At 54.0% G+C, this 26,404-nt stretch overlaps 4 protein-coding genes and 1 non-coding gene across 6 annotated transcripts in view; 2 read left to right on the top strand and 3 right to left on the bottom strand.

Annotated features, from left to right (window-relative positions):
• Positions 1–901: 901 nt before the first annotated feature.
• TRNAH-GUG (transfer RNA histidin (anticodon GUG)) lies at positions 902–973 on the bottom strand. Its single transcript has one exon. It is a non-coding gene; the product is annotated as a tRNA-His (tRNA).
• Positions 974–2,504: 1,531 nt separating this feature from the next.
• On the bottom strand, positions 2,505–4,800 carry LOC128812806 (C-factor-like). Its single transcript, XM_053987447.1, has 6 exons — positions 4,654–4,800; positions 4,245–4,296; positions 3,854–4,041; positions 3,392–3,550; positions 2,918–3,037; positions 2,505–2,708 (listed from the first exon to the last, which is right to left on the bottom strand). The coding sequence occupies exons 1-6, from the start codon at positions 4,798–4,800 to the stop codon at positions 2,595–2,597; spliced, it is 780 nt and encodes a 259-aa protein (XP_053843422.1). The 3' UTR covers positions 2,505–2,594.
• Positions 4,801–6,471: 1,671 nt separating this feature from the next.
• Positions 6,472–9,959, bottom strand: LOC128812775 (C-factor-like). Of its 2 annotated transcripts, XM_053987398.1 has the most exons (7): positions 9,940–9,959; positions 8,445–8,542; positions 8,019–8,070; positions 7,667–7,854; positions 7,205–7,363; positions 6,986–7,105; positions 6,472–6,677 (listed from the first exon to the last, which is right to left on the bottom strand). In XM_053987398.1, exons 2-7 carry the CDS (start codon positions 8,505–8,507, stop codon positions 6,564–6,566), a joined length of 696 nt encoding a protein of 231 aa, XP_053843373.1. In that variant the 5' UTR covers positions 8,508–8,542; positions 9,940–9,959; the 3' UTR covers positions 6,472–6,563. The 2 variants fall into 2 exon arrangements, with proteins under 2 accessions (XP_053843373.1, XP_053843372.1); XM_053987397.1 differs by lacking the exon at positions 9,940–9,959 and having other exon boundaries at positions 8,445–9,065.
• Positions 9,960–15,631: 5,672 nt separating this feature from the next.
• LOC128812908 (C-factor-like) lies at positions 15,632–20,917 on the top strand. Its single transcript, XM_053987571.1, has 6 exons — positions 15,632–15,814; positions 18,076–18,127; positions 18,880–19,070; positions 19,388–19,546; positions 19,818–19,928; positions 20,619–20,917. Exons 1-6 carry the CDS (start codon positions 15,674–15,676, stop codon positions 20,730–20,732), a joined length of 768 nt encoding a protein of 255 aa, XP_053843546.1. The 5' UTR covers positions 15,632–15,673; the 3' UTR covers positions 20,733–20,917.
• Positions 20,918–23,415: 2,498 nt separating this feature from the next.
• RIPOR1 (RHO family interacting cell polarization regulator 1) overlaps positions 23,416–26,404 on the top strand; it is a 32,047-nt gene continuing 29,058 nt past the window's right edge. Inside the window, exons 1-2 of the mRNA XM_053987562.1 lie at positions 23,416–24,223; positions 24,970–25,397. The gene's annotated coding sequence lies outside the window, so the exon portion shown is untranslated. The remainder of the gene's footprint in view (positions 24,224–24,969; positions 25,398–26,404) is intronic.

Raw genomic sequence — 26,404 nt, 5'->3', positions numbered from 1 at the left:
AAAAAAAAAACACCCTCTCCTTTTCCCAAGCAGCCCTGCAGATACCTGAACCCATCTGCCTGAGTGCTGCAGCCTCCTGCTGCTTCCAGATGCCCCAACAGCGGTGGGCTGGGACCCACTGCTTGGGTGGTGCCTTCACCACCAGCCTGTGCCACGCCTCATGTAACTTCTCCTTTGAAAGCTGCCGACCAGAGTGAGCTCTGCGCGGCTGTCAGGAGAGGGCACCAAGTCCAAGCAGACAGGGTGACTCCATTAAGGCTCCAGAAGGGTAAAGGCAACAGTTTAAGAGGCTTCTCCAGGCTGAAGCGTCTCCTGGTGCACCCAGAGATCTCCATCTGCTTCTTGGTGCCCCTGAGACCTCGAGTTCCCAGACCTACAGTTTGTCAGGGTCACCCCTCAGCTCTGGGTGGGTTTTGCTTCTGCTGTGAAAGCATCCCTGGAGGTCCTGCAACCAAAATCCTGCTGCCCTGGAGCAGGGAGTGCCAGCAGCAGGACTTTCATCTGGTTATCTTCCCTCTTCTGCTGTGGCAGACTCTTCATGCCCTGGGGGCCAGGAGCTGAGCAAGCTGCTGCCTCCCACCTCCTCTCACTCTGCAGGGCCCCCACAGCATCTTCTGGTCCTCTTTCTGCAAAACTGTGAGGAAGTGGAACGTGGAAGGCTGGGCAAATGCCTCTAAATTCTCAGGTTTGCCTGGAAAATGGAGAAGCTGGAGTGCTTTCCCAGAAGTGTCACTGCAGCCTCGCTTGAAAGAGACTGCACAGTGACTACAGGTCAGGAAATCATTGTCGGTATGAGTCTGGTCACTCTCGGAGCACCTAAGCTTGTGGCCCCCTCCCAGGGCATGGCAGCTTTTCAGACCCCTCACAGCTGCCTCCCTCCCTGCCGGCTCTGGACAAAAGTTGCTGTGACTCGGATTCGAACCGAGGTTGCTGCGGCCACAACGCAGAGTACTGACCACTATACGATCACAGCAGATGAGATCCTGCCACCTGCTGGGTCCTGCCACCTGCCGGGACCACGGCGAGGAAAGTCCCTGCACTGTGCCCTCCCCGGCATGGACACCCAGCACAGCCTGGCCAACAAATCCTGTTTAATTAAGGAGGCTCCAGATGGACTCAGATGCTGTGGCTCAGAGCCTTGGCAATCTGGAATGGGGCCCTAAGGTGTGCAAATCACTGGCAGTGCTGGGATGGCACCCAGGAAATGAGACTGCTGCAAAGGACAGCGCTGTTGAGGGGCCTCATGCAGTGGGGCCATCATCCCACAATGGAGCAAAGTCAGGGTTATAATAATTTCAGCTAAATCTGAGTGATACAAGAGGTGAGGAATTAATTGATTAATTTTAGCATCCTGTGCGATACAACAAATTTGAGGGAATTCAGTTAAAAATACAACAAATGGCACAATGATCTCCAAGGGGATCATGAGTGGTGCTGTGGGAAGGATACGGTCAGGGAGGTCTGGGTAATCCAGAATGTCCCTGGCCCCTGTTATCCACCATCCCCGGGGTCCCACTGACACTTCCCTGCCTGATAATGATCCTTCTCCATGTTTGCTCCCCAGTTTCATGCCTTCAGAATTGTACTTTGGTGACTCCAGAGCTGCATTTGCTGTTCCTGGCCCTGGTGCAGGTTGGGCTCAGCACTGGTGGTGAAGAAAGGACCCAGTGGGGGTGAGAACTCCCTGCTCCACATCCAAGGCAGCCCAGAGCCCCCTGGGGACCATCCCCTGCTGCCTCCTCCCCATCCCTCCGTGCACCACAGCACATACAGTGGGGGATCCCTGGTGTCCCCTTGGACTCCAAGGCCCCACGTGCCCATTTGGTCCCACACCCCACTCCATCAGCCCCACGGTGAGTCCCAGAGGGCCTGTGGGAATCTCTGCTCATCACAGAGCCTCCAGTGCCATGTGTGCCCCATGGAAATGTACACAACACCAAGAGCCTGTCCTGCCTCCACACACCAGCTCGGAACAGGGAGCAGAGCTGCCAAGAAGAGAGGTACAGACAGGATTTAACAGGAACACAGAATAGGTTCCCATCCCTGAGAGGGCTCAAGACTGCACTTACAGATTTCCCGTTTGAGGACCTTGTCTTCATTGGTTTTGACTATCTTGATCTCTGCCGGAGGAACACAGCAGGGCATAAGCAAGCCAGGAAGATCACGTCAGGTTTTGTCTTCCTGACCTATGTGGTAGAGGAGCTAACGATGAGCAGGGCTCTGCTTGGACTTTGAACTGACAAACGAGAAAGGACTCACTGGGAGGAGTGCCTGAGTCATTGTAGGGTGGTGCTGCCATTCTGAGGGAGACCTCTGGGATGAGCCCAGGGACAAATTCCTATCAGGATGGTGTCCAGGTCCCCAGTTAGACAAGAGCAAATGTTCAGACCAACCTAGCTCAATAATATGCAGAAATAACTGAGAAGAACTCTCAAAGCACCAGTGAGGACTCTCTCAGGGATAGTTAATAGAAGATCAAGGGAAGGACTCTCACACAATGCTACTTATTGTTTGTGGACAGTCATTTACTAAGGGACAGGTACAACATGGTGCAGCAGCAGAGGTCCTCACAGTCAGAATCCTGAATCAGCATCTCACCAGGGCACGACCTTCCCTTCCCAGTCCAGAAAGGCACCAGTCTCCTTCTCAGAGATGGAGGACAGCACCTTCAGCATCCCTTGCACGCTGTTATCCACTGTCAGGGGAGGCTGTGGGGCAGAGAGAGAAACAGTTCTGTGCTCAGGGGTCTGCCCTGAAACACATCATTGTTCTGGGCAAGAAGCATTCCCAGTCAGTCATCTCCCTCCCTCCTGTGTATCTGCCCAGGAACTCTCACACAGCCCAGCATGAGACCCCAGCAAATTCTGCATTCCTAAATTATGAGGTTCTCCCAGACCATGGACAGGAGATCTCTTACCTTATATGATCCTCTGCTCCCCATGTCAGTTTGCACCCAGCCGGGGTGGAGAGCGACGCAGAGGATGCCGTGCTCCTTGTACGCCAGGGACTGGCACCTGCTCAGCATGTTCAGAGCAGCCTGTGGGGAGACAGGGAGGACACAGCAGTGGAAGGGGAAAGGGGGCTGCCAGGGGACATGTGCAGAGCCCACAGCTGGGGGGATTGGGCAGAGGGGGCCACTTCCTGGGGTACATGATGCTCCCTCACCATCCCTGTGCAGATGCCCAGCCTAGATGAGGTCCCATCGTATCATGTCCCTGTGAGGTAGGACCCAGGGCCAGGCACATAACTGAACTGTGATGGGCACTCAGGGACTGACAGGAGATCAGTCACAGCATAGAGAGGGGCACAGACTGAGGGGGAGGTTGGAAGGCAGTGTGATCATTCGGAGGGGAAAATATCTGGGCTCACCCCCAGCAAAATGTGGCAGTACCTTGCTGCAGCGGTAGGAGACAATTTGTCCAAAATCCCACACATACATATCCTCAATGGAGCCTGCATAGCTGGACATGTTGACGATGGCAGCCTTGCTGCAGCTCAGCCCTGAGCCTGGGCTCCCCTGGGCAGCCTTCTTCAGCAAGGGCAGAAATGCCTGCAAGGAGACAGAGGGGACAGGAGCGCACATGGACATGGCACAGGGCAGGGGAGAAGCTCCTTCCACAGTGGCAACACTGACACCAGCACTGGGGTATCCTCCCTCCTCTTTCCTGCCAGGCCCCAGTTCCTGAGCTCCAGCCCATGGCTCCCTGAGCTTCTCATTAACTGAGAGCCCATCGGGGGCACCAGATCATTGACAGGAGCCCCTCCCACTGGTCCTTCCCTCCCTCTGTAATGTCCAGTTTGAGGACATGGGAAGGGATCCTTCTGGAGCTGTGCTGTAGTGCTGGGGACTCACCTGGCCCATCAGCAGGGGTCCAACCGTGTTGGTGGTGTAAATCTGGATCATATTCTCCGGTGTCTCATTATCAAGGGAGTTTGGCTTTGCAATTCCAGCATTGTTGATGAGGAGGTTCAGCCCGGAGCCCCCCAGGTGCTCCCCAACCTTGGCTGCAGCTGCCTTGATGCTGGTGGGGTCAGCGACTTCTGCAGAGCCGACACAGGGAGGTCAGAGCCTGCGTCCCCATGGTGGAGTCCCCTCTGTTCCCCCGGAGGTGGCAGTGCCCGATGGCCCCCAGGCACCAGCCCCTTGGCACAGCTCCCTCCCAGCACGGGGCTCCCGGGGTGTGCCCAGCCTGGGCACTTGCCAGAGGAGCTGGGGCAAAGGATCCGCACCTCGGGGCACCTACCGAGCGGGATGATGATGACGTTGGGGTGCTTGGAGGCCAAATTCTGTAACTCCTGAAAGAGAGGGCATGTGTAGGCATGGAGAGGCTGGAGGGGCTGTGCAGAGGCTCAGCCTTTCCCAGCTAAAGCCCACATTGCTCTGGGTCCATCCCTGCACTACCATGGACCCCACACTTTGCTCCAGCTGCCCTGAACCCAGTGGATGGGGAGGACTCCATGACCAAGTACCACTGTTCCCTCCACACATCTCATGCACAGCTGCTCCCACTTTGTCTCAGCCCAGCTGCCCTGGGCCACAGGTGCCTGACTGAAGCTCCAGACACTTGCTAACACCATTCCTGTTCCAATCTCTCCCTGACACCGAGTGCTCCCATCCCCCAGCACAGCCACTGCCTCCCAGCCTGGCCTCACCTGTGCTCTCTGTCCCTTGGGGTCCCGACAGGTGGCAAAGATCCACTGTGGTGGGTTTGGCATCCTCAGGAAATGCTGGACAAACCCCAGGCCGAGTCCCCGGTTGGCCCCAGTCACCAGAACAGAGCAGATCTGGAGCCCTGCCATGCTGCTTGTCCTCCTCTGCTCCAGCTCTCAGTGTTTGCTCTGCTCCCTAATATTTCCTTTTAGTATTTTTCACAGGCACCCCACCCACTCAGGGCTTACACCAACCCTTGGATCCAGGAGGAGCAACTGCACCTGCCTTTCAAACTCCAGGACATTGATCCTGGCTGGGAGCCAGTCCTTGTTTCCAAAGGGCAAAAACCCTTGGTGTTTCAGACAAATTCTGCTGTCCTTGGGAAACCTAGTGCCATAAGCCAGGAGAGGATGTTGTGGGTGAGGAGGGAAGGAGCAGCATGTGGAAGGGATGTGGGAAGTTCCAGGGCTCACTTGGGCTTGACACCTTCATAAGGACTTTCTGCATCAGACCCACACAAGACTGGGAACAGGCTGATCCCCCTGCCCTGGTCCCCTGGGCCAGGACATTCCTCACATGGCCACAAGCAGACACTCTCTGCTTTGATCTGGCCTCCTCCAAGCCAATGCCCATTCCCTGATTGTCAAGTGAAACAAGGCTCCCATGGAGGGAAGCAAACCCAGAGGATTCAGTCTCCTGGCAGAAGGATGGGCACCTGCATGGCCAGCACATCACCAGCTGCTGGCCTTGCGCTCCAGCAAGGCACAAACTGCAGGCTTGGCACATCTTCATGCAGCATCTGTGTCCTTGCAGCAGGAATTTTTGCCACTCATGGAGCAGGCAGCCAGGGCAAGGAGGGTCTGAGCTGCAGCAGGGCCGCTGTCATCAACATCTCCAAACTGGGCTCCATCGGGCTGTGCCTCCGCGTGCCAGAGGCCCCCATGTACCCGTACCGGGCCAGCAAGGTGAGGTGCCAGGGGAGGAGCTGGAGATGCTGTCCCAGGCACAGTGCCCCTGGAGGGGAGGGAGCCCACAGTTCACCCCCTGCCCCAGCCACCCACCCCCTGCCTGGTTCTCCCAGGCAGAAGCACAAAGACTGGGACAGCAGCAGCCAGGACTGAGCCTTCCAGGAGGGTTGTTCAGATGCTTTGTTCCAGGACCGAATCCCATTTCTCATCTCCACAGCCATTTAATGCCTACGAAATGTCTCCTCTTTTGTCCACCCACTCCCTGAGTTGTGCTGGCAGGTCTGTGCCTCTTCCAGGCTGCCCAGGACATGGGGATGAGGTGCTTGGCTGTACAGCTTGAAGAAGAGAAGGGCTTGGGAAGCAACTTCTCTCTCCTTCCCCTACCCTCCTGTGGTCCCCCTGTACCCCTCACCTCTGTAAACTCTGCCAGCTGATGCCTCTCTGCTCTGTCTCCACACCCAGTCTCAAACCCCCTATCTGAGCCCAGGGCAGGATCCCTGAGCTCTGCCCGAGCTCTGTGTGTCCCTCTGTCCCACCTGTGACCAGGCACCCCCCAGCTGAGGGGAGAGAGCAGCTGCTCCCTGTGACCCCCAGCCCCTCAGGCAGCTCAGCCTGGGCAGGGGAAAGCCAGTCCTGCAGGGGCTCAGAAGATCTCTCTCCTCTCAGGAGAAGGGCCCTGCTCCAGCAGGGAGCACAGTGCAGTCACAGTGCCATGGGACCTGCTGGTTGTAACTCAGGGGGATGCCAGTGACAGCCGTGGGCTGGGGGCAGCTGTGGGCACCACCAATCCCCAGTGGAGGAGTGGGATATCTGCAAAGGGCCACCCCATGAGCTGGCACTGCACAACAGAGCTGGGGGTCTCAGCAGGAGTTTATTGAGGATGTGGGGGAGGTGGGAGCAGTGCCAAAGGTAGCTCTTGGCTGCCAGGATCCTGAAGTGGTGTCTCACCAGGGTATGACGTTCCCTTCCCAGTCCAGGAAGGCGCCGGTGTCCTTCTCAGAGAGGGAGGAGAGGACCTTCAGCATCCCTTGCACGCTGTCATCCACTGTCACAGGGGGCTGTGGGGCAGAGGAGGAGATGCAGCCCATGCCCAAGGCCTGGCTGAGGGCCCTGGAGCAGCTGGAGCCAGGGGAAAGAGCTGCTCCAGGGCAAAGGGAAAGCTGAGAACCCCAGGGGGAGGGACTGAGATGAGAACTGAGGGGATGGGGACAGCCAGCACCCAGCAGCCAGGACCAGGACAGGGGGAGATGCCCCAGCAGGGTTTGGGCAGGCAGGGAAGTTGTGGGCAGGGGCTCAGGACAGCAACTCCCACCCATGTAAAGTCAGCACAGGAGCTCTGATGGACCCGCCCCGGAGGAATTCCTACCGTGTGCCCGGCAGAGCTGCCCATGTCAGTTTGCACCCAGCCGGGGTGGAGAGCGACGCAGAGGATGCCGTGCTCCTTGTACGCCAGGGACTGGCACCTGCTCAGCATGTTCAGAGCAGCCTGTGGGGAGACAGTGCAGGGACGGTGGTGGGAGGGGAAGGGGGGATGCAAGGGGACCTGCAGCTGGGCAGGGCAGGGGAAGCAAAGGTGTGACAGTACCTTGCTGCAGCGGTACGAGGTGATTTGCATCAACTCCCAGCCAAAGGAAGAAGCGATGGAGCCGCCAATGCTGGACATGTTGACGATGGCAGCCTTGCTGCAGCTCAGCCCTGAGCCTGGGCTCCCCTGGGCAGCCTTCTTCAGCAAGGGCAGAAATGCCTGCAAGGAGACAGAGGGGACAGGAGCGCACATGGACATGGCACAGGGCAGGGGAGAAGCTCCTTCCACAGTGGCAACACTGACACCAGCACTGGGGTATCCTCCCTCCTCTTTCCTGCCAGGCCCCAGTTCCTGAGCTCCAGCCCATGGCTCCCTGAGCTTCTCATTAACTGAGAGCCCATCGGGGGCACCAGATCATTGACAGGAGCCCCTCCCACTGGTCCTTCCCTCCCTCTGTAATGTCCAGTTTGAGGACATGGGAAGGGATCCTTCTGGAGCTGTGCTGTAGTGCTGGGGACTCACCTGGCCCATCAGCAGGGGTCCAACCGTGTTGGTGGTGTAAGTCTCAGTCATGTCCTCCAATGTTTCAGCCTCAAGCATCTTAGGCTTGACCATTCCAGCATTGTTGATGAGGAGGTTCAGCCCGGAGCCCCCCAGGTGCTCCCCAACCTTGCCTGCAGCTGCCTTGATGCTGGCAGGATTGGCAACTTCTGCAGGGCCATCACACTGGAGCTCAGTGACCCTGTGTTGGTTTGGGGTCCCCTGCGTCCCCCAAAGGAGGTGCTCCCCCAAGGCTGCCTCCTGTGTGGAGCTCCCAGGGCTGTGATGAGTGCCCAGGCATTCACCAGAGGAACTGGGGCAAGGGGGAACCTACCAAGAGCGATGATGACCACGTTGGGATGTTTGGAGGCCAAATTCTGTAACTCCTGAAAGAGGGGTCACAACATTGGTACCAACAGGCTGGAACAGCTTTGCCAAGGCTCACCCAGCAAAGCCAGCCAAAGCCCACGTCCCTCCAGATCCATCCCTGCACCACCAAGTCCCCAGCACCCTGCTCCAGCTGCCCTGATCCTGATACAGGGGGAACATTCCACAGCTCCTGCACACACCATGTGTCCCTGTCCCCTCCACACATCCCATGCACAACTGCTCACATAGCTGTACCAGCCCAGCTGCCCTGGGCCACAGGTGCCTGACTGAAGCTCCAGACACTTGCTAACACCATTCCTATTCCAATCTCCCCCTGACACCGAGTGCTCCCATCCCCCAGCACAGCCACTGCCTCCCAGCCTGGCCTCACCTGTGCTCGCTGTCCCTTGGGGTCCCGACAGGTGGCAAAGATCCACTGTGGTGGGTTTGGCATCCTCAGGAAATGCTGGACAAACCCCAGGCCGATGCCTCGGTTGGCCCCAGTCACCAGAACAGAGCAGACACAAAGCTCTGCCATGCTGCTTGTCTCTTCACTCCAGCTTGCACTGTTTACCCAGCTCTCTAATATTTCCTTATAGCATGTCCCACCCCACTCACTCACAGCTTGCACTAATGCTGGCTTCTCTCTGGGAGGAGCAACTGCGGTAGCTCTTTGAGCTCCAGGACATATGTCCTGGCTGGGGACCAATCCTAGTTACCTAACACCAAAAATCACTTGGCTTTTCCAGGCAAATTATGCATTCCTTGGGTAACCTGTTGCCATAAGCCAGGTGGGGCAGTTGTGGGTGAAGAGGGAGGGAGCAGCATGTAGGTTGATGTGGGAAGCTCCATGGCTCAGGTGGGTTTGACACATTCATGAGCATCCTGTGGGCTTGATGGTCTTTGCACATTGTACCAGGCTGTGCCTCAGGTGGCCCTGAGCAAACGTTCTCTGCCTTGTTCCTGCCTCTTCCAAGACAATAACCTCTCCCTCATTGTGGAGCAAAAGATCTGTGGAATGGGAGAGCAAACCCAGCGTGGTCTCCTGGCAGAAGGGTGGGGAACCTGCATGGCTGGCACAGCACCATGCTGCAGGCCATGTGCCCCATCCCTTGGGATGCAGTCCTAAGTTGAGCTGTCCTTTTGTTCAGAGCCACAGAGGACTCAGGCACGTGGGACAAAGCCTATTCTCCACCTCACCTGTTGCCATGAGGCACTGACTTTTCTGTGCTACTGCCAGTGGAGCCCAGTGCTGTTTGGTACCTCAAGTGATGCTTACAGGTTTGCAAAGCTGGATGAGGTGCGTGTGTACATCATATGTTCCTGCCCCACTGTAAGTGAAGACCCACCCCCAGAAACCTCTTGCCAACCCCTTGTCCTCCTACATTGAGTCCCAGAGCCATTGCACAGGCTGCTGGGCAGCAATGGAGACAACACTGCTCTCATGTCACCTTCTGCCCCAGGATATCTTGGCAGCAGCATTAATCAGAACAGCTTCCTCCCACTGGCAATTCCCAGTGTGTCTCCATACTCCAGCAGCAGCTGATTTCCTCCTGCCCACTCCAGCCTGGAGTTCAGCTGGCTGTTCTGGGGTTCAGTTCTGGGGCTCAGCTGGCAGACACTGTGAGATAAGCAGGTCCTTTCCTGCTCTGACCTGGGACCACCTGCACAGGGTGCAAACCCATTTGGGAAGGTGCACACTGGCAGCTTCTATGCTGAGCCGATCCCGTATCTTCTCTCTGCCAAGTCTGAGCCTCTCCTTAAGTTCCATGCAATTAATTTTTTCCCCACTTTGTTTCCTTGGTTAATTGGATCTCTGTCTACTTTTTGAATTTTCCATATTGGGTTGAGACACTTCTTTTCCCTTGTGAATTCCTACCACTTACCAGCAGTACAAAGCTTTGGACCTTTCAGCTTCTGATTCAGACTGATCTCTTACTGAGGATCTCCCACATGGCTGGACTGGCATTCAGGCTCCATAGATAATTTCAGTATTTCCTTTTCAATGACCACTGATCTCAATTATACTTGCCAACAGACACACCAGAGCTCAAATCCTCCAAATAGACTTCCATGGTTTTCCTCCTCTAGGTGGACAATGAGGCCATCATCCACAGCCTGTTTGAAACCTCCACAGTGACTTAGAAGCAGATAGCATCAGAAAACAAATAATTAACATTTTAAGTCTCCTATTTTTGCTGTGTCACCTCATTCGTGTAGCCTTCCACTGCTTTGGAGCTTTTCATGCTGACTTTGCTCTGGGGCCACACACTGCATTATTGATTATTAGTTTAAACAAGCACTGCTTCACCAGGAGTCTAAGTCCAGCCTGGCACCAAGAGGCAGAGGGCCTTGCAGCCCAGTCTCATCACAAGGGTTGCTGCTGTCCCCAAGCCTCTGGAAAGGATCTTGGTCCAGCTCCTAAGAGGGGATTCAGATGCTTCCTTTGCTCTGGAATGTTCTTGCATGGTCTAAATCTTAAGATGAACATTAAAGTCCTCCGAATTATGGAATCATTTAGGTTGGAAAAGGCCTCTAAGATCATTGATTTCAACAATTAGACTAACAATGCCAATTCCACCACTAAACCACATCCCCAAGTACCACAACCATGCATTTTTTAAACACTTCTGGGATGGTGACACCACCACTTTCCTGGGCAGCCTGTGTACCAGTGCTTGAAAGTCCTTTCTGTGAAGAAATTTTTCCTAATATCCAATTGAAACCTCCCTTGACACAACCTGAGGCTGTTTCCTCTCATCCTGTTACTTGGGAGCAGAGCCCGACCTCACCTGGCTCCACCCTCATTGTCAGGGAGTTGTAGAGAGTGATAACTGTCCGGAGTCTCCTTTTCTCCAAGCTGAGCCCTCTCAGCTCCCCATCAGCTCCTCATCAAACTTCTGCTTCAGATCTTCCCCAGCACCGTTGCTCTTCCCTGGACACACTCCAGCACCTCAATGTCTTGCTGTGAGTGGCCCAAAATTGAACACAGGATTTAAGGTGCAGCCTCACAAACACTAGCTCTTCTCCCACGAGCCCCCAGGCTGCTGCATTTACCCATGGATTGTTTTCACATCACCACACTGGGAAGACTCGCAGACAGTTTTCCAAGATGCAGTCACACCTTTTCCACCCTCAGCTGCTGGAGGCACAAGCATGCTCTCAGTCACCCAGGTGATTGCACAATGACACTGCTGCTGACAGAAACATGGAGGAACATGCTTTTCTCTGCCTGCCAGGGGAACAGGGGTGTGGCACAACTAGTTTTAGCACATTTTATCTACTATAAATAAGAAATAAACTCGCTGCTTTTTATCAGGCTGATTTTGTCCATTTTTATTTGTCCATTGCTTCACAATGCATTCAGGTCTGTCATCACCTATTAGTCATTTGCTAAAGAATCAATAGATAGTGGTAAGTGAGCCACCCACGGAGAGGTGGGGTGAGACCAACCCGGCACTGTAACTGAAGCTGGGCAGTACCCACCCTTCCTGATTAATTTTCTTTTGGGCTGATCTGGTGGGGGTTGGAAACCCATGGCAGGACCGTTGGAACTATGTAATGTGTAAGGTCTCTTCCAACAGAAACCATTCTGTGATTCCATGATAAGATTCTATGAGTAGTGACACCCCATTGTGAAAGGATGCAGGGACTGGGGGCGAGAGCCTGAGCGTACCTGCAGCTCCCAAGTTAAGTTCCCATGGCACCTTTGTCATAGCTTTGCTGTTTTCCAAGCAGACTCATCCAGGTGACCCCTGCATTGTATCAGAGCTGGAGAGGGATTTTGGACAAGGGCATAGAGCGACAGAACAAGGGGAATGGCTTCACACTGACAACAGGGCACGGTTAGATTGGGAAGAAATTATTCCTTGTGAGGGTAGGAAGGCCCTGACAGAGATTACACAGAGAAACTGTGGCTGCCCCATCCCTGGAAGTGTTCAAGGCCAGGTTGGGAGGGCTCTGAGCAGCCTGGTCTAGTGGAAGGTGTCCCTGCCCATGGCAGGGGTTGGAACAAGATGGTCTTTAAGGTTCCATGCAACCCAAACCATTCTGTGATTCTATGACTGAGGATTTAAAATGCTCACATTGTCCATGCAACCTTGCTTGGACCACTGTGTTTTGACCTTGTGCCAGCCTGGGGCCTCACACCAGGTTCAGAAACTTTCTGGGGATATTCCCCTTGTGATAGCAGCCAAGACGCCTCAGCTACCTGTGTGCAGCAGGGACAGAACTGCTTTGCCAGCACCCATGGGGACAGCACAGATTCTTTCTTTCTCCAATCCTCAAAGGGTAGGTGGCTGGGTTATCCTTCATGCTTCAGCATAGTGCCATGAAGAGGGACCTCAGAACTACCAAGCAAGACAAGATTTCTTTCCTGCTATGAGATTTGCTAACAGGGATGGCTGAGAATGGGCTGTCACACATGGCAGATATGCTCCATCTCAGGAACACTGAGGCACAGGCTAAATGATCAGCCTGTGACTGCCTTGGTTTGACATCCAAGTATTGAAGTGAGAAAAGGAGGCACATTAAAGTTTAGGAATAGATAATGATAATGTTAATTTAGGAATCCAGTTGAAAAGAATCATTAAGTCTTATTAAGGAAAGACATTTAAGCAGGAAAGAGTGAGTATAATCTTTAAATTGAAAAGTGTTTAAAGGACTATGGAAAATTTACTCCTTGTAAAGAAGTTAAAAACTGAGCACCATGCTACTCCAAAAAATGCCATGCCAGCCTAAATTATGTGACCCATTGCCCACACAGCTGAGCAGAAAAAATACAGTCTGTGAACAGCAAAAACTCATATTGTTCTGTAAGTAGCTGTAGACACTGTTTGAGTAAAATGGGCTGCATTTGTATTTTATCAGTAGAAATTAAAACTTACCATAGTTGTTCATTCTGGTTTCAAACCATATTTGTAAAAAGGAAGGGGGGAAAACAACCCACTTACCATTTTTTCTTTAATTAAGATGTTTCTTCCTCTAGGTGCATTTTTTTTAAAATCCAGTAACTTACAGCAGCACTTATGATGAATCCATCAGCTCAGTGCAAAGGACATGTGCCCATATGCATTTTGTTCTTTACAGTGCAGAAACTTCAACCAAATTACAGCATCAATGAGCTGATAACAGGAATTACTAGTTTTGATTTTTAGCTAAGTGAACTCAAATACTTCTTTGTATTCTTAGGGAGGTCTAGTGGAAAATGTCCTTGTCCATGGCAGAGGGGATGGAACTAGGTGATCTTTAAGGTTCCATTCAACCCAAAACATTCTAAGATTCTATGATTTATACCCTCAAACGCTCCAAAATTCACCAATATCAGATTTGTGCTTTACCAAGCAGCGTGAGTTTCCCATGCCTGTCGTAGTGAAACTAGAGCACTTGGATAAGCCTTGGGGCTTTTTTGTTTTGTTATTATTTGTTGGTGTTCTTTTTGGTTGCATTTCCCATTATTACCTGCTGGAAGCCTCCCAACAGTTAACTAACAACGTTTTCAAAGAATCGATAATCCTCTATTTCATTCATGGGGAACAGAGGCAAAAAAGCACGTCAAGCAATGCCCACACCCGCCCAGAAAGTACTCAGTTACTGATACTTGGAGCTGCCTTTCTTTCACAGCTCATATTCCCATTCAGAACAGGCTCCTCCTGCCCTCAGCTGTGGCTGCACTTTAACTGTTTCTGCACAGGAGATCCCCAGGGATCCCTGAATCCAAGACTTTTTCAAACAAGCACTTTTCGGGAAGAGCTCATCAATGTAATTTGCCTGCAGCATGCAGGATCTGTGTGGAACAGGTGGCCAAACCCCTGGAACAAGTGGCTGTGGTTCACCCTGAGTGTTGGTACCCCTCAGTCATTATTTGCTAAACTTTGCCATAGATGGAGCAGCATTTCTGCTGAGAAGTCACTGAATTAATGGCCCAAGCACAGAAAGAGGCAGGAAAAGGAGAAGGGGACCTTTAATCAAAATATCTGATTCAAGGAAGGGGTCTTTTTTCTTAGTATTTAGTAGTATAATCAAACATTTATTTTTAACATTTATATTTAAATTCCAACTTCTGTAAAAGAAAAGTCTAAAAGCATTTTAATATCTTGAAGTAAACTGGGGAGCAGAGGCTCCCATGTACTTGAACCACCATGGAGCAGTATAGAGTTAGCTCAAATCACCTGATGCTATCACCAGACTGATATAAATATTTAGTTTCTGATGTATTTATCAGTATCAGAGATGTTTTGTGTGGTGTTTGTCAAACAAGGATGAAAATAAGCAACATAAATAACAACCCTACTATAGATCAGAGTTGCTCAGTCATTACTTCACTGTTGAAATCCCAGTTGTGTGCTCACCGTAATGGGATTTTAATGGGTATCTGGCTGTCCATATAACAGCTAAAAATAAAACAATAACACCCATCTCCAGGCTGGCAGCAGGGCTGGTAAATGCAGACCCCCTCCAGACACCATCCTCCAGCTGATGCTGATTATCTCTTTTCTGTTCTCCCTTTTCACTCCAGCCCTGTTTTCCCATCCCTAGATGCCAGCAAACCTTTCCCTTGCTTTACTCTTTACTACCCCTTTGGTGCAGCTGTTTAATCTGGTACCTGATACTCAGCAACAAAAATAAGGAGAAAACATCCCTCTAAACACCTGCAAGCCCAAACTGCCTAAATCACAAAATCATTTTGGTCGTAAGGAAATTTCAACCCCTCTGCCATGAGCAGGGACAACTTCAGGTTGCTCCAAGCCCTGTCCAACCTGGCCTTGAACACTTCCAGGGATGGGGCAGCCACAGCTTCTCTGGGCAACCTATGGAAGGGCCTCACCACTCTCCCAGGGAAGAATTTCTTCCAAATACCTAAACTAACACTGCCCTCTGTGAGTTTGAAGCTATTCCTCCTTGTCCTGTCACTGCAGGCCCTTGTCCAAAGTCCCTCTCCAGATCTCTTTGAGTCCCTTGAGGCGCTGGAAGGGGCTGTAAAGGCTCCACAGAACCTTCTCATCTCCAGGCTGAACAACAACTCCCTCAGCCCATCTCTATAGGAGGGGGACTGCAGCCTCAGAGCATCCTCCTGATCTATTTGTTTACCAGATTTATAGCATCTGACGGTCAGGAAAAAAGGCAAATCATGTGCATTTCTGGGCAGGCAATAAAAACAGCTTGTAAAGGGGCTGGTACTTTCTCACGCTAAACGGATTTAGTTTGAGTTGGGTTTTTTTGGGTGGGTTTTTGTTTTTTTTTTTTTTTCACTCTTATCTATGGTGAAGATTAGTGTGCTAAAGGTGCTGCAGACACCACCCCAAACCTGCTGCAAGCTTTCTCCCTCACCCACCACCCTTGGCAAGAGTCCCCTCAGCCCCCCCGGTTCGCTCCGAGACCCCTCGATCCCCTCTCGGGGACGCCAGGGCCGGGACGCAGTTGTTGTGTTTGCACTGCACATTAGGCGGGCAGGCAAACAGACACACAGGCACACACAGAGACACACAGGCACACACAGAGCCACACAGGCAGGATCCCGCCCCCGCAGGCATTCCCCGCGGGCTCAGGGCAGCCCGGCGCGGCCCGCGGGGCCGGGAGGCGGCGCCACACGGGCCGGGCCGGGCCGGGCCGCGCGCGGCGATGGCGGCGGCGCGCACGGTGCTGCTGACCGGCTCCAACCGCGGCATCGGCCTGGAGCTGGTGAAGCAGCTGCTGGGCTCGCCGCGACCCCCCGCCTGGATCTTCGCCACCTGCCGGGACCCCGAGGGGCCGCGGGCACAGGTCAGTGCGGGCCGGGGGGACGGCGGTCACACGCCCGGCCCCTGTCACGGGCCTGAACAACTCGCTGCTGCCGCGGGGCTCCGGTGTCCGCAGCGTGCCCTGCCCCGTGTGAAAGTCACCTGAAGTGCAGCCGGCGAAGAAGCGGCCGTGTCACCATTGAGGCCGCGCCGCTGGGCAGTTCTGGGCCGTGCTGGATGTGCCCGAACCCGCTCTCTCGTGCCAAGGCTTGGCCCTTGCGCTGCGGGCGCGGGCCGAGCTGGGCTGGCCTCAGGGCCTGAGGCGGTGCGAGCGGCAGCGATGCTGCTCGGGCTGGTTCTGCTGTGTCACTCCGCTCTCTGCAAAATCTGCAGGTTCAGAACATGGGGTTTCCAAAAGTGATGGCCAGTGGAGCTGTGGAGTCCCCCTGTCCCTGCTTTACACGTTGCTAAAATGGGAGAAACTCACACATATTGCTTGTGCAGGGAATCACAAAGCTTCCCTCTTCCAGCTCTCTTTACATCCAGCTTGTCTTCCTCTGCTTGCTGTGTCCCACTGAAATACTAACAGGGAGAAACTTGCTCTCTGATAGATCCTGTCTCCAGCTGATTTGTTTGTTGCATCTTCTTGCAAGTGTGTATTATTCCATGTCAGGAGTAGTCTTGATGCAGTGAGAACCCACCCTACTGCCAACCCGGGGGTGCCCAGCTCCTGCTGTGGCTGGTGCCCAAGATGTCTGGGTCAAAGATAGACCAGGTCTTTTATTTTTGCCCCATTCTTCCTCCCCACAACTTGCCGGACTCTTGCAGGGCAGCGATGAGATCAGGGACTTTTTTCAGGGCAGGACTGGAGCCAGTGTTCCTATAAGGTGGTCCTCATGCAACTCTCCCAGCCAAGGGTACTTCCCTTAGCCTTGTCCAGCTGTGGTAGGGTCAGGGTGCTGTGTCGTCAGGGTGCTGCTGAAGTCTGTGACCACAGGACATAGAGAGCAGAGGTCACATCACTTCTCCTGCCCTTTTGTGCCTGGACCAGGTGTTGGGGTGAGGGAAGCTCCTGCTGGAATGGTATGAGGCTGTTGAGGCAGGCAGTTGGGAAAAACAGGAGAGGAGAAATACCTGTTGGCCACCACAAACAAATTAATGGGTTTTACATGATATCCTGTGCCCAGGGCTGATGTGGGAAGATGGGGTCTGGTGAGGGAGCCCAGAGATAACTGACAGTGAACCACGGCCAGTGCCAGCAGATCTCCTGCTCCATGTTCTTCTCAAAAGAAACCACCAATTTCTATTTCTCCTGTGGGCATGTTTGGAAGAGGTTTTTAGTTCTAAAAGCAGTCCTTTTGGGCACATTAAACAAGGTGGTTCAGTTTCTGGCGTCTGAAATCTGCCATAGTTTCAGACACAGAGCACTCAGAGCACAGAGCTGCTAGGAATTGTGAAGTAGAAAGTTTCCTTGCTGAAAAGACCTTCTGAATCCTCCACCTTGTGAGTTGGCACAGGCAGGCAGGGCAATCGATGGCTAAAGCAAGGAGAGTAAACTTATTTCTGTTATCTTGATAACCAGGGGATCCCTGAAGCAACACCAGACAAAGATACAGGGAGGTACAGAGATACAGGAGACACAGATACTGTTAAGATCCATGCTAGTGGATCACTGGCTGCTGTTTACTTTGTTTATCAAATGCTATTCCCAGCTGTAAGGTCACTTGAATGATTTACAGTCCTCCTCCCGGGACTTCAGCTTTTAACCCACTCTGCCCAATATCCACACGAGGTGAAAACAACCAATAAAAATGTGCAAAGTGGTTAAATTCACTAATCATTAATAAAGCCCAGAGCGAGTGGATCTGGGACTGGCCTATCCAGATATGATTTCCAATCTGATACTGGCACTCACAGGTGTTCCTCTTCCACCTCATTTCTGGCAGCCTCTGGGAGACACTTCTGGCTGTATCCCCAGCCAGTTCATATCATTTCCCTAGTAAACTGGTCCTCCACAGTTTGCTCCCATCATTTGCTGTGGCTCTGGCTGGGCTGTGGATGACCCTTTGGGAAAGTGACCACAGCATCTTGCAGTCATGGCCTTGTCATGCCCTGAGCATGTGCACGTTGCCTTGTGGAGCCTGGGAGAAGCCTGAGAGCCAAAGCCGGTCCCCAGCCCAGCTGTTCACAAGCACTGAGTAACACCTGGAAGATGTTTCCCTAAGGGTAGGCCATTGCTGGCACCCCAGCATGATGCTTGGCATCGCCTTTGCCTCATGCTGATTTCCGTGTCTCTTTTTGTAGGAGCTGAGAGATCTGGCATCCAAACACCCAAACCTGGTTCTTGTAAAGCTGGGTACGTGTGCTCTGCCTCTGAACTGGTAAATCTGTGACTGCCAGCCATGCATGCCCCATTTCTCCTTCCTCCCTCCCTACCTTCAGGCTATACATGGGGATCCATTTCTTCAGAGCTTCTTCAAGTCCTTCTGCCAAAACCCCAGCTTCTCCAGTCCTCAAGTACCCTATTCCTTGGAACCTCCTTGCTCCATGGCCACAGGACCAGAATGTTCTTGAGACCCATCCTGGGCAGGCCCCTGGCTCCCCCAGCTGAGTGACCACATCCTTGCTCTGCCTTGATCCCAAGTCCTAGGCAGGACCAGGAGGGCCCTGGGAGGAAGGCAGCTCCTGTGGAAATGCTGTAAGATCAGCTCAGAGTTTGAGCAGGAGCAGAAAGACCTTGCAGAGCTGTCCCACAGCAGGTCCCAGCACATTTCCCCTGGGGACTTGTCCCCCCGAAGGCTGCCCTGGGTTCTCCAGAAATTGCTCAGATGTAGACTTTGGAGGCAGTGGCTGCTGAGAACTGACACAGCATGGGAGTCACAGCAGTGGTTTGCCCCCACGGTGGGCTTTTCCTGGCGGGAGCCTTCAGCTGCCGGCGGAGGCGGTGTTGGGATGATAGGGATGGGTTGGAGCTGGTTTCACAGCACCATCTGGTGCCCACGGATGGAAGGGCCGCGCGGGTCAGAATGCACAGATTTCCTCGGCCTCCTCCCCTCCCTCTTCTCCCCAGCACCCCCGTGGCTCTCAGACTGTTCTCTCCCACTGCAGATGTGGAAAACCCCTCGGCTATCACCGATGCAGCGAAGGTGGTGGAGGGGAAGCTGAACGGAATGGGGCTGAACCTGCTGATAAACAACGCCGGCATCTACACCCCCACGGCCTCGCTGGAGACGGTCGACGCTGAGGACATGGTCAGGACGTACAAGACCAATGCAGTGGGGCCAATGCTGATGGCCCAGGTACGGGTGAAGCTCTGGGGATGAAATTTGGCCCAATTTGAGGGTGTCCCAAGCTTTCTGTGGTCATGATGGAAATCTTGGAGAGCTTTGCCAAATTTCTTGGGGCTGTGCAAGGAAGTGCTAGGGCTGGTTTTCAAGCCTAAGACTTCTGAAGCTTCTCTGAATTGTGCAAGTCTAATTGGGACTGGGCAGGGCTCTGCAGCAACACCTGGGCTCTCCTGACATCCTGCTGTTCTTCTTCACCCTCCCTAGGTTGCAGTTGCCATAAGTGGGACTGGCTTGAGACATAGGTGTCCCACTAGGTTGTTTCTCCCCAGGCTTTCCTGCCTCTGCTGAAGAAGGCTGCACAGGACAGCAAAGAAAAGGGCCTGAGTTGCAGCAAGGCAGCCATCATTAACATCTCCACCGTATTAGGGTCCATCAAGAAAACGGCTGATTCCTTCTTCCACCCTGTCATCTCCTACCGCTGCAGCAAGGTATGGAGAGTTGTGACCTGCCCCGGCTCCTGAGCTCCATGGGGTCAGAGCTGCCCTTGCCAGGCTGGGTCTCAGGAAAACACCTGGGATCAAGAGATGGAGAGAGTTCCCAAGCTCCCAGGGCATCTCCATGCCCACCCAGGGGAAACACACACTGTCTCTTGAAGACCTGGCATTGCTTTTTCACCCTCAGCAAGAGGCAGCAATGGGTAGGGAAGCTGGTTCATGGAGCTTTTTGTTGCCCATGGATGATGTTTCCTTCCTCATCCAGGCTGCCCTCAACATGCTGACCATGTGCCAGGCTCTGACCTACAAGGAAGCTGGGATCCTGTGCGTGGCACTGCACCCTGGCTGGGTGAAAACAGACATGGGCAGCCAGGAGGTGAGTTCTGGCCAAGCAGGTCAACAGGGAACCCATGGGTGGCACGCAAGGCTACAAACCTGCACAGGAGGTGGCCCAGGTGGCCAAGATGGCTCTCAGGAGGGAGGATCCACATGAAAATGAGCTGCCTCTTGGTCTCCAAGTTGCCTATGTCTCCGTTGGGCCCCTGCAGAACATGTGGATACTGGGATGTCTGGGAAATAACATTAGCACATATCAGGCTGCTTGTTCAGGGGGAAAAAAGGGGCTTTGGGCAGCCTGAAAGATAAGCAGAGAACCTGAATCCAACAGAACAAGGAGAAGAGGAGCAACACCATCCCATCCTGTGCTCCATTCCTTGAAGAACTGCAGGTCCATGAGGTTTCCACTCATCCTGTAGAATCCATGTTTTGCAATGGGGGTGGTCCCTGCAGCACTGGAGTTTTGAGAAGGCTGCACAAAGCATCTCATTTGCAGCAGGGATCTCTTCCTGTTTGGTTAAACCTGTGGCTGGCTTCCCAGCCCAAGCCACCTCCATCCAAGCCAGCAGTGCAGATACCCAACCATATTCCTGCACAGTGGATTTGTCCCAGCTCACGTGGCTCTCTGCTTGCTTTGGGTGGAAGGAGCCTTGCTGTCACTGCACACAAGCCAAGTGGGTGCTGCTGGATGGCCTGGAATGATGGTGGTGTCTCATTTTTCCCTTTGCAGGCTGACCTGACAGTGGACACAAGTGTGCGGGGGTTGTTGTCTGTGCTGCCAATCCTTTCTGAGAAACACAGTGGGACTCTGCTCAACTGGGAAGGGAAAGCTATCCCCTGGTGACTGCTCTGTCCCTGCGAGGGACTCCACGGTGCCACGGGACTTCCTGGTTGCACAGGTCCACCAGGGTGCTCAGCCCTCTGTGGTCTGCAAGGGACATACTTGGGATTCCAGTGGGTGGGCAGGGTGTGATCCCTGCCTTCACCTTGCTAATAAATAAAGTCAATTAGTACCTGTGCCTTCTCCCAGCTGCAGAGTCTCCACTCAGACTGTCTTGCCCCAGCAAAAAATAGCCCGGCATTAATGGCTGAACTTGATGATCTTGGAGATGTTTTTCGAACCTAAATGATCCCGTGATCCGAGCAGTCTGCCTGCCTTGTCTTCAGCTGCTCTGAGCTGAAGGGGACATGTAGCTCACCCAAAGCTCCTGCTGTCCTGCCTGGCTGCAGGGTGTGCCCAGCCTGGTCTCTGCCGTGCTTCCACCAAAGCATGGTGTGTTTGCCATAGATTTCTTGGGATGACTTGGTGCTGACATGGTGTCTTTGGAAGCAGCCTCATGGTTGGAATGGGAAGACTGGGCACTACAGTCCAGTTCTGCAATCCCAGGCAGACAGCTCTTGCCACAGTGGTGCCGCAGCTGGGCATGGTACCCCTGGGTGGGGGAAATCTGGTCCCATAGGGGATCACAACATGGGAATGGCACTTAAGTGCCATTAACAGCCCCAAAGAAATGGAGTGGTATTTTGGGGTGGTATTGGGGTTTCTCAGAAGGGTTTGCTCCTTCTGGAAAGAGCTTCTCTTAAAGCAACATGGCCAAAAGGAGCCAGGACTCCTGCAAAACTAAGCCTGGTCTCTGGTGGGCAGAGCAACCTGGCCTGCAGGACAGGCAATCCCCTGCTCCTTCCCACAGAGGCCACCACCTTTTCTTTCTCATGTGGAGGACCAGCTGAAGCATCCGGGTCCCTCTGGGTCTGGGCTTTGCTGGGGTTGTACCTCTTTCTGGAGTGGGAGCTTGCCTACCACCAAGAGCATTCCTGGGAATCTTGACACCATGGCTGTGCCAGAGGAGCTGTGTTCCCCATGCCCAGGCTGACATGCTTTTTTCCAAGCCTGTGCTGTGCTTTCCAAGGCCCTCAGGAGACAGCACTGCCAGCAGAGCACCCACATGAGGCACCCACTGCTGCACGGGTGTACCCTGCCAGGGAGACACTGACCTCAGCCTCAGCTTCATCCTCAGGGGAGCTCTGAACCATCTGGGCTCTTCCACATGATCCAGCCACCTGATTTCCCATGTAAATGCTTGCTCTTTTCTTTCCCAGCTCATATCTCTGGTCAAGAGTGGTCAGTGCCCACTTGGGCTACTCCCTATCAGCGCTGCAATGGCAGCAGGAGGAGGGGAATCCCTGGGAAGGAATGGCTGAGGGACAGGACTGTGGGTGAGGGGCCTGATCCTGCCAACGCATTGCCGTGCTCAGCCCAGTGCTGGCTCAGAGACACGGCCAAGCCTCCCCCGAGTGCCCTCCCTGCCCCTTGGCAGAGGTTCTCCTGCCCCAGTTACTTCACACAAGCCAGCTGGAGCCCAGCCAGTCACCACAGGCTGGCTCCATGCCCATCTCTCTCCATGTTTCTCCCTTCTGTCCCACACCACGTGCTGGATCCTGGGAGATGAGCAATGCCAGGGATCCCACCATGGATTGCTGACAGTTTACAGTCATCGTCCCCCTAGTGGTCATTGCCAACCCCATGAGAGGTGTGTCACTGCTCCTTTGGGAACATGGCAGGAGACAGGACTGCTGACAGCTGGGACAAGCTCCATCAGCCTGGGGCATCACCTGGGATGTGGTCAGGTCACCCGGGGCATGGGCAGCCCTGTGTTCTGAAGGTGGTAGGAGGACGAATGAGAAGCTCTGCAGGTGGAGTCCAGTCTGGCAGTGCTGGACACAGCTCCTGGGGAGAAGAACTAACCCCAGGGCACTGCTGGGCATTGAAGCACTTGGATCATCAGCCTTTAGGACTCCCACTGCAGTGGTCTTCCCTTTGGGTGCTGGGAGAGCAGACCAATTGCTGTGCAGAGCCAAGTGGAAACAGGTCAGCTGATCCCATTTTTCAAGCCAACACAAGTCTGAGGCAGGATGACCCAGGTTTGACCTCTCTGCAACTGGGATTCACCCCTGGTGAGTGCTTTGCCTTTACAAGTGCAGCCAGGTGCTCTCCAGGAGCCCATCCTTACACCCTCTGAGACAAGACTCATCCCAGGGAGCATATGCTGGAGCTAAGCCACCAGGGACTGTGCCATCCATAGTAACTTGGAGGCCAGGCACCCCTGAGAACCTTAAGGTGCTGCAGGGCACATGTTCTTCAGGAAGCCTCAGTAAAAGGCCAGATGGGCAGGTCTCCCTGCTCAAATGCTTGCCAAGTGGTGTCTGCTTTTCCTTTGCACAAGTTCCGGGTGTTTGTGCTCATGGAGCTGATTATCTCCCTGTTTCCTCTCCTGCCTGATGTTTCCTGCCTCCCTCCCTCCCTCCCTCCCTTTTGCTGGTTTTGCCCTTTGTGTCAGGCTTATTTCCTGGCTCTGGGAAGTGTCAGACCTCAGTGTCCCCCCTGCCCACTGGGATGGGAGCACATAGCCCTGTGTCCTTTCACTGGGTGCACTACAGTGCCCCCAGGAGACAGTTGAAATTCCAGCTCCCCCTGACCAGCGAGCACAGGCAGGTTTGGACAGAGTAAGTGTGATTTAGGATCCATCTCTATTCTGAAGCTGGGGCACAGGTGCCAGCATTGGTTCCAGCACTGGGGAAAGCTGGACAACTCCTTGAGGGATTCTACTCATCCTGAGGCTGCACAGGGTTATAGAAACATGTCTGGGGACTTCCAGAGACCATGGGTGGGAAAGCTGTCACCCAGAGCAGCTCAGACAGCCTCCCCCAGCCTCTCTGGAGCCATAGTAACATCTGGGGGCAAACATCTCTCTGCTTCAGGAAGCCCAGCAGCTCTCTAGGCTCCAGGAATTGATCTCAGTGGTGGGAAAGGCCCACATTTCCCAGGGTCTTCCAGCAGCTGCCTTATTCCAGACCAATAGCCACTGGCAAAGACGTTGCACCAGGAGCTGGAGTCAGGCAGGTCTGTCGGTTGGGGTAGGAGCAGTGAGGACATCCGGAGTTCTGACCTGACTTGCCAGGATCAGGGCAAGACCCATTTTGAGAGACACCCTCGCAGACCCGAGTGGGGCAAATGGCAGCAGGCAGAGCCTCTGTGAAAGGCAAAGGCTGCTACAGGAGGAGAGGGTCAAAAAACGGAAACAAAACGGAAAAGGGCTGCTCCTGTGACAGCGATGCAGCTGCGGAGGTGGAGCAGCGGGCAGGTCACAATCAGCTGCGCACGAGGAAGTGCTGGGACACCAGCCAGCGTGGCCAGGCTGCAGCAGCTCCAGGTGCAGCAGATCTTTGTTGAGAAGGACCAGGAGCAGAGGCAACCAGAACTGCAGGGACCTCAGCCAGGACTTGGAGATCCCCTTTGCAGGAGTCGTCTTCCAGCCAAAACTTCCTTCTGCCAAGGTATGGGCACTGTCTGGGATGGGGGGGATGGGGCAGCAGGATGGTCGCTGTGGGGGACCATGTGCTGGGTGGCACTGCAGTCCTGGGGCTCTGAGGTCTGGGTGACCATTCCCAGAGCCCCCAGCAGTGGGAAACACTGATGCTGAGAAGGCTGGATTGTCTGGGAGTGCAGGGTTTGGGGGGTGCTGGGATCCAGGGCTGCCATCATAGCACAGGGACTCAACTTGTGTCCATGAGAAATGAGGCTCTAGAGGAGGAATGGCCCGGTCCCAGCAGCACTAGGGCTGCTGAGGAAGCCGAGTGGGACCAGCAGATAATGTGCTGAGGCTTCCTCCTGCACAGCTGCAGCTGCAGGGCTGGGGTTGCTCCATAGCTATCAGCCCCTGCAGAGCCCGTGCATCCCTTCTCCCCCCCTTATTATTGTTTGCCGGGAGGAAGCAGCTCACCCAAGTCCCACCTCTAGCTTTTAACCCACTGATGCCTGCCCTGATACTCTCTCCCATCAGCCAGAGCTGGGTAGGCTCCACATTTGCCCTGGGAGGATGGTTTGGTACTGGGAGCTTGCTCCAGGCTTTACCTCCCTGGCAACCAGAAGCACCCCTTGACTCATCTCCCCCAAGCCACGTTGTCTCCCACAGGTCTCACAACCCCTTTTGCAGAGGGCAGACACTGGCATTGCCACCTCTAAGGCCCTGAAAACTTCAGATGCCTATGATTCCCTCCTTCTTCTCTCTTCCCCTTTTTAGCTGGTCGGATCCTGTCTTGTGCTTCCTCTGGAAGCCCCCTGGTCTGCTGGGGGGCACCATGGAGACAGCAGCTTTACCAGCTTCACACAGACTTAACCCAAACCCCTAATAAGGGGTTTGGAGGAAATCCATCTTGGGGAAGAAAACTGCGACACTTCACCAGCTTCATTTGACAGGCTGGGATTTAATCAAACCCCGTGATGTCCAGAAGTGCTCCCTGGGGAAGTGGAAATCAGACAGAACATCTCAGCAGCCTTCTCCAGATTGTCATCTTCTCACACAACTGAGCTCTGCCAAATTGTCCCCACTTCTCAACTGGCAAGGAGGGGATATCAGTGTCCCATCAGCACAGGCTGGGCTGTGCCCTCCCTGGTGATGACCACCGAGTGACACCTTTCCTGAGCATCAGTGTCCCTGCAGGAGCAGAGGTAGGTCAGCCACTGCTGAGCCTGATGGGGTGAGCAGAGATGCTCCCTGTCCCCTGTGAATATACCACAGATGTTTATGAGCCCATCACATGCCCTGGTGCCTTCTGTGCACCCCAATAATAAACCAGAGGTCTGCCTGCTCTGTGCCCTGGGGCCCTGACATTGCCACACCCATGGATTAAAAAAAAAAAAAAAAAAAAAAAAAGTTTGGGAGCACAGGAGGGTGCACCCATGGATCACCCTTCCTCCCACAGCTGGGCTCTGCCCATGCCTTTGCCCCCAGGGATGCCCACAAAAGGGATGATCCCTTGGCCACAGCACCCAGTCCTGCTCTGCAGGGTCCTGCCAGGGGTTTGGAGCAGGTCAGCCTCTCCCTGCCCATCCCACAGCACCAGCTGGGCCTGAATTTCCAGCTTTTGCAGAACAAGTTCCCGGGTGGCTGCACTTGGAGCTGGCACTGAGCCGAGATGCCAGTGTGCCTGTCCACTGCTGTGAGCGTGCAGGGGGGCTGTGGGAATGGTGGTGGCATCCAGTCAGGCATGCCATTGCCTGGAACAGGCTTCCTGCTGCTGTCTGCAGGACAGGAGTTGGTAAAGGGGTCATCTCCTCAGGCCCCAGAATGTCAGCACACAAATGTATCTGTTCCAGCTCTCGACCCAGAACTGCTGCCCTGGAGCATCTTCCCCCGCTTGCTGTCTCAAGGGAGTGGAGTTATAACCCTGTGATAGCAAGAACAAGGATCCAAGCTCATTCTAATGAGTTCTCTCCCCCATGTCCCTCTCCTTGGAGCCAGGGAAGTGACGCTGGGGAGGAACTTGGCTCCTCTTGTTTGTTATTACAGGATAAAATTACCCTTTAAAGCAGAGCCAGTGCTGTCAGGGCTGCATACCATCCGGGAACATCGTTCCTTCCAGCGGCTCTACACACTTCTGGTTATTGTGCTTGCACAGAGCCAGCCCAGCCCTGGTCACAGCAAGGGGGATGCAGGTGGGGGGATCCAAAAAGGA

Source organism: Vidua macroura, chromosome 11, assembly GCF_024509145.1.
Source record: "Vidua macroura isolate BioBank_ID:100142 chromosome 11, ASM2450914v1, whole genome shotgun sequence".
NCBI lineage: Eukaryota > Metazoa > Chordata > Aves > Passeriformes > Viduidae > Vidua > Vidua macroura.
This window is presented reverse-complemented; position numbering and strand designations above follow the sequence as displayed.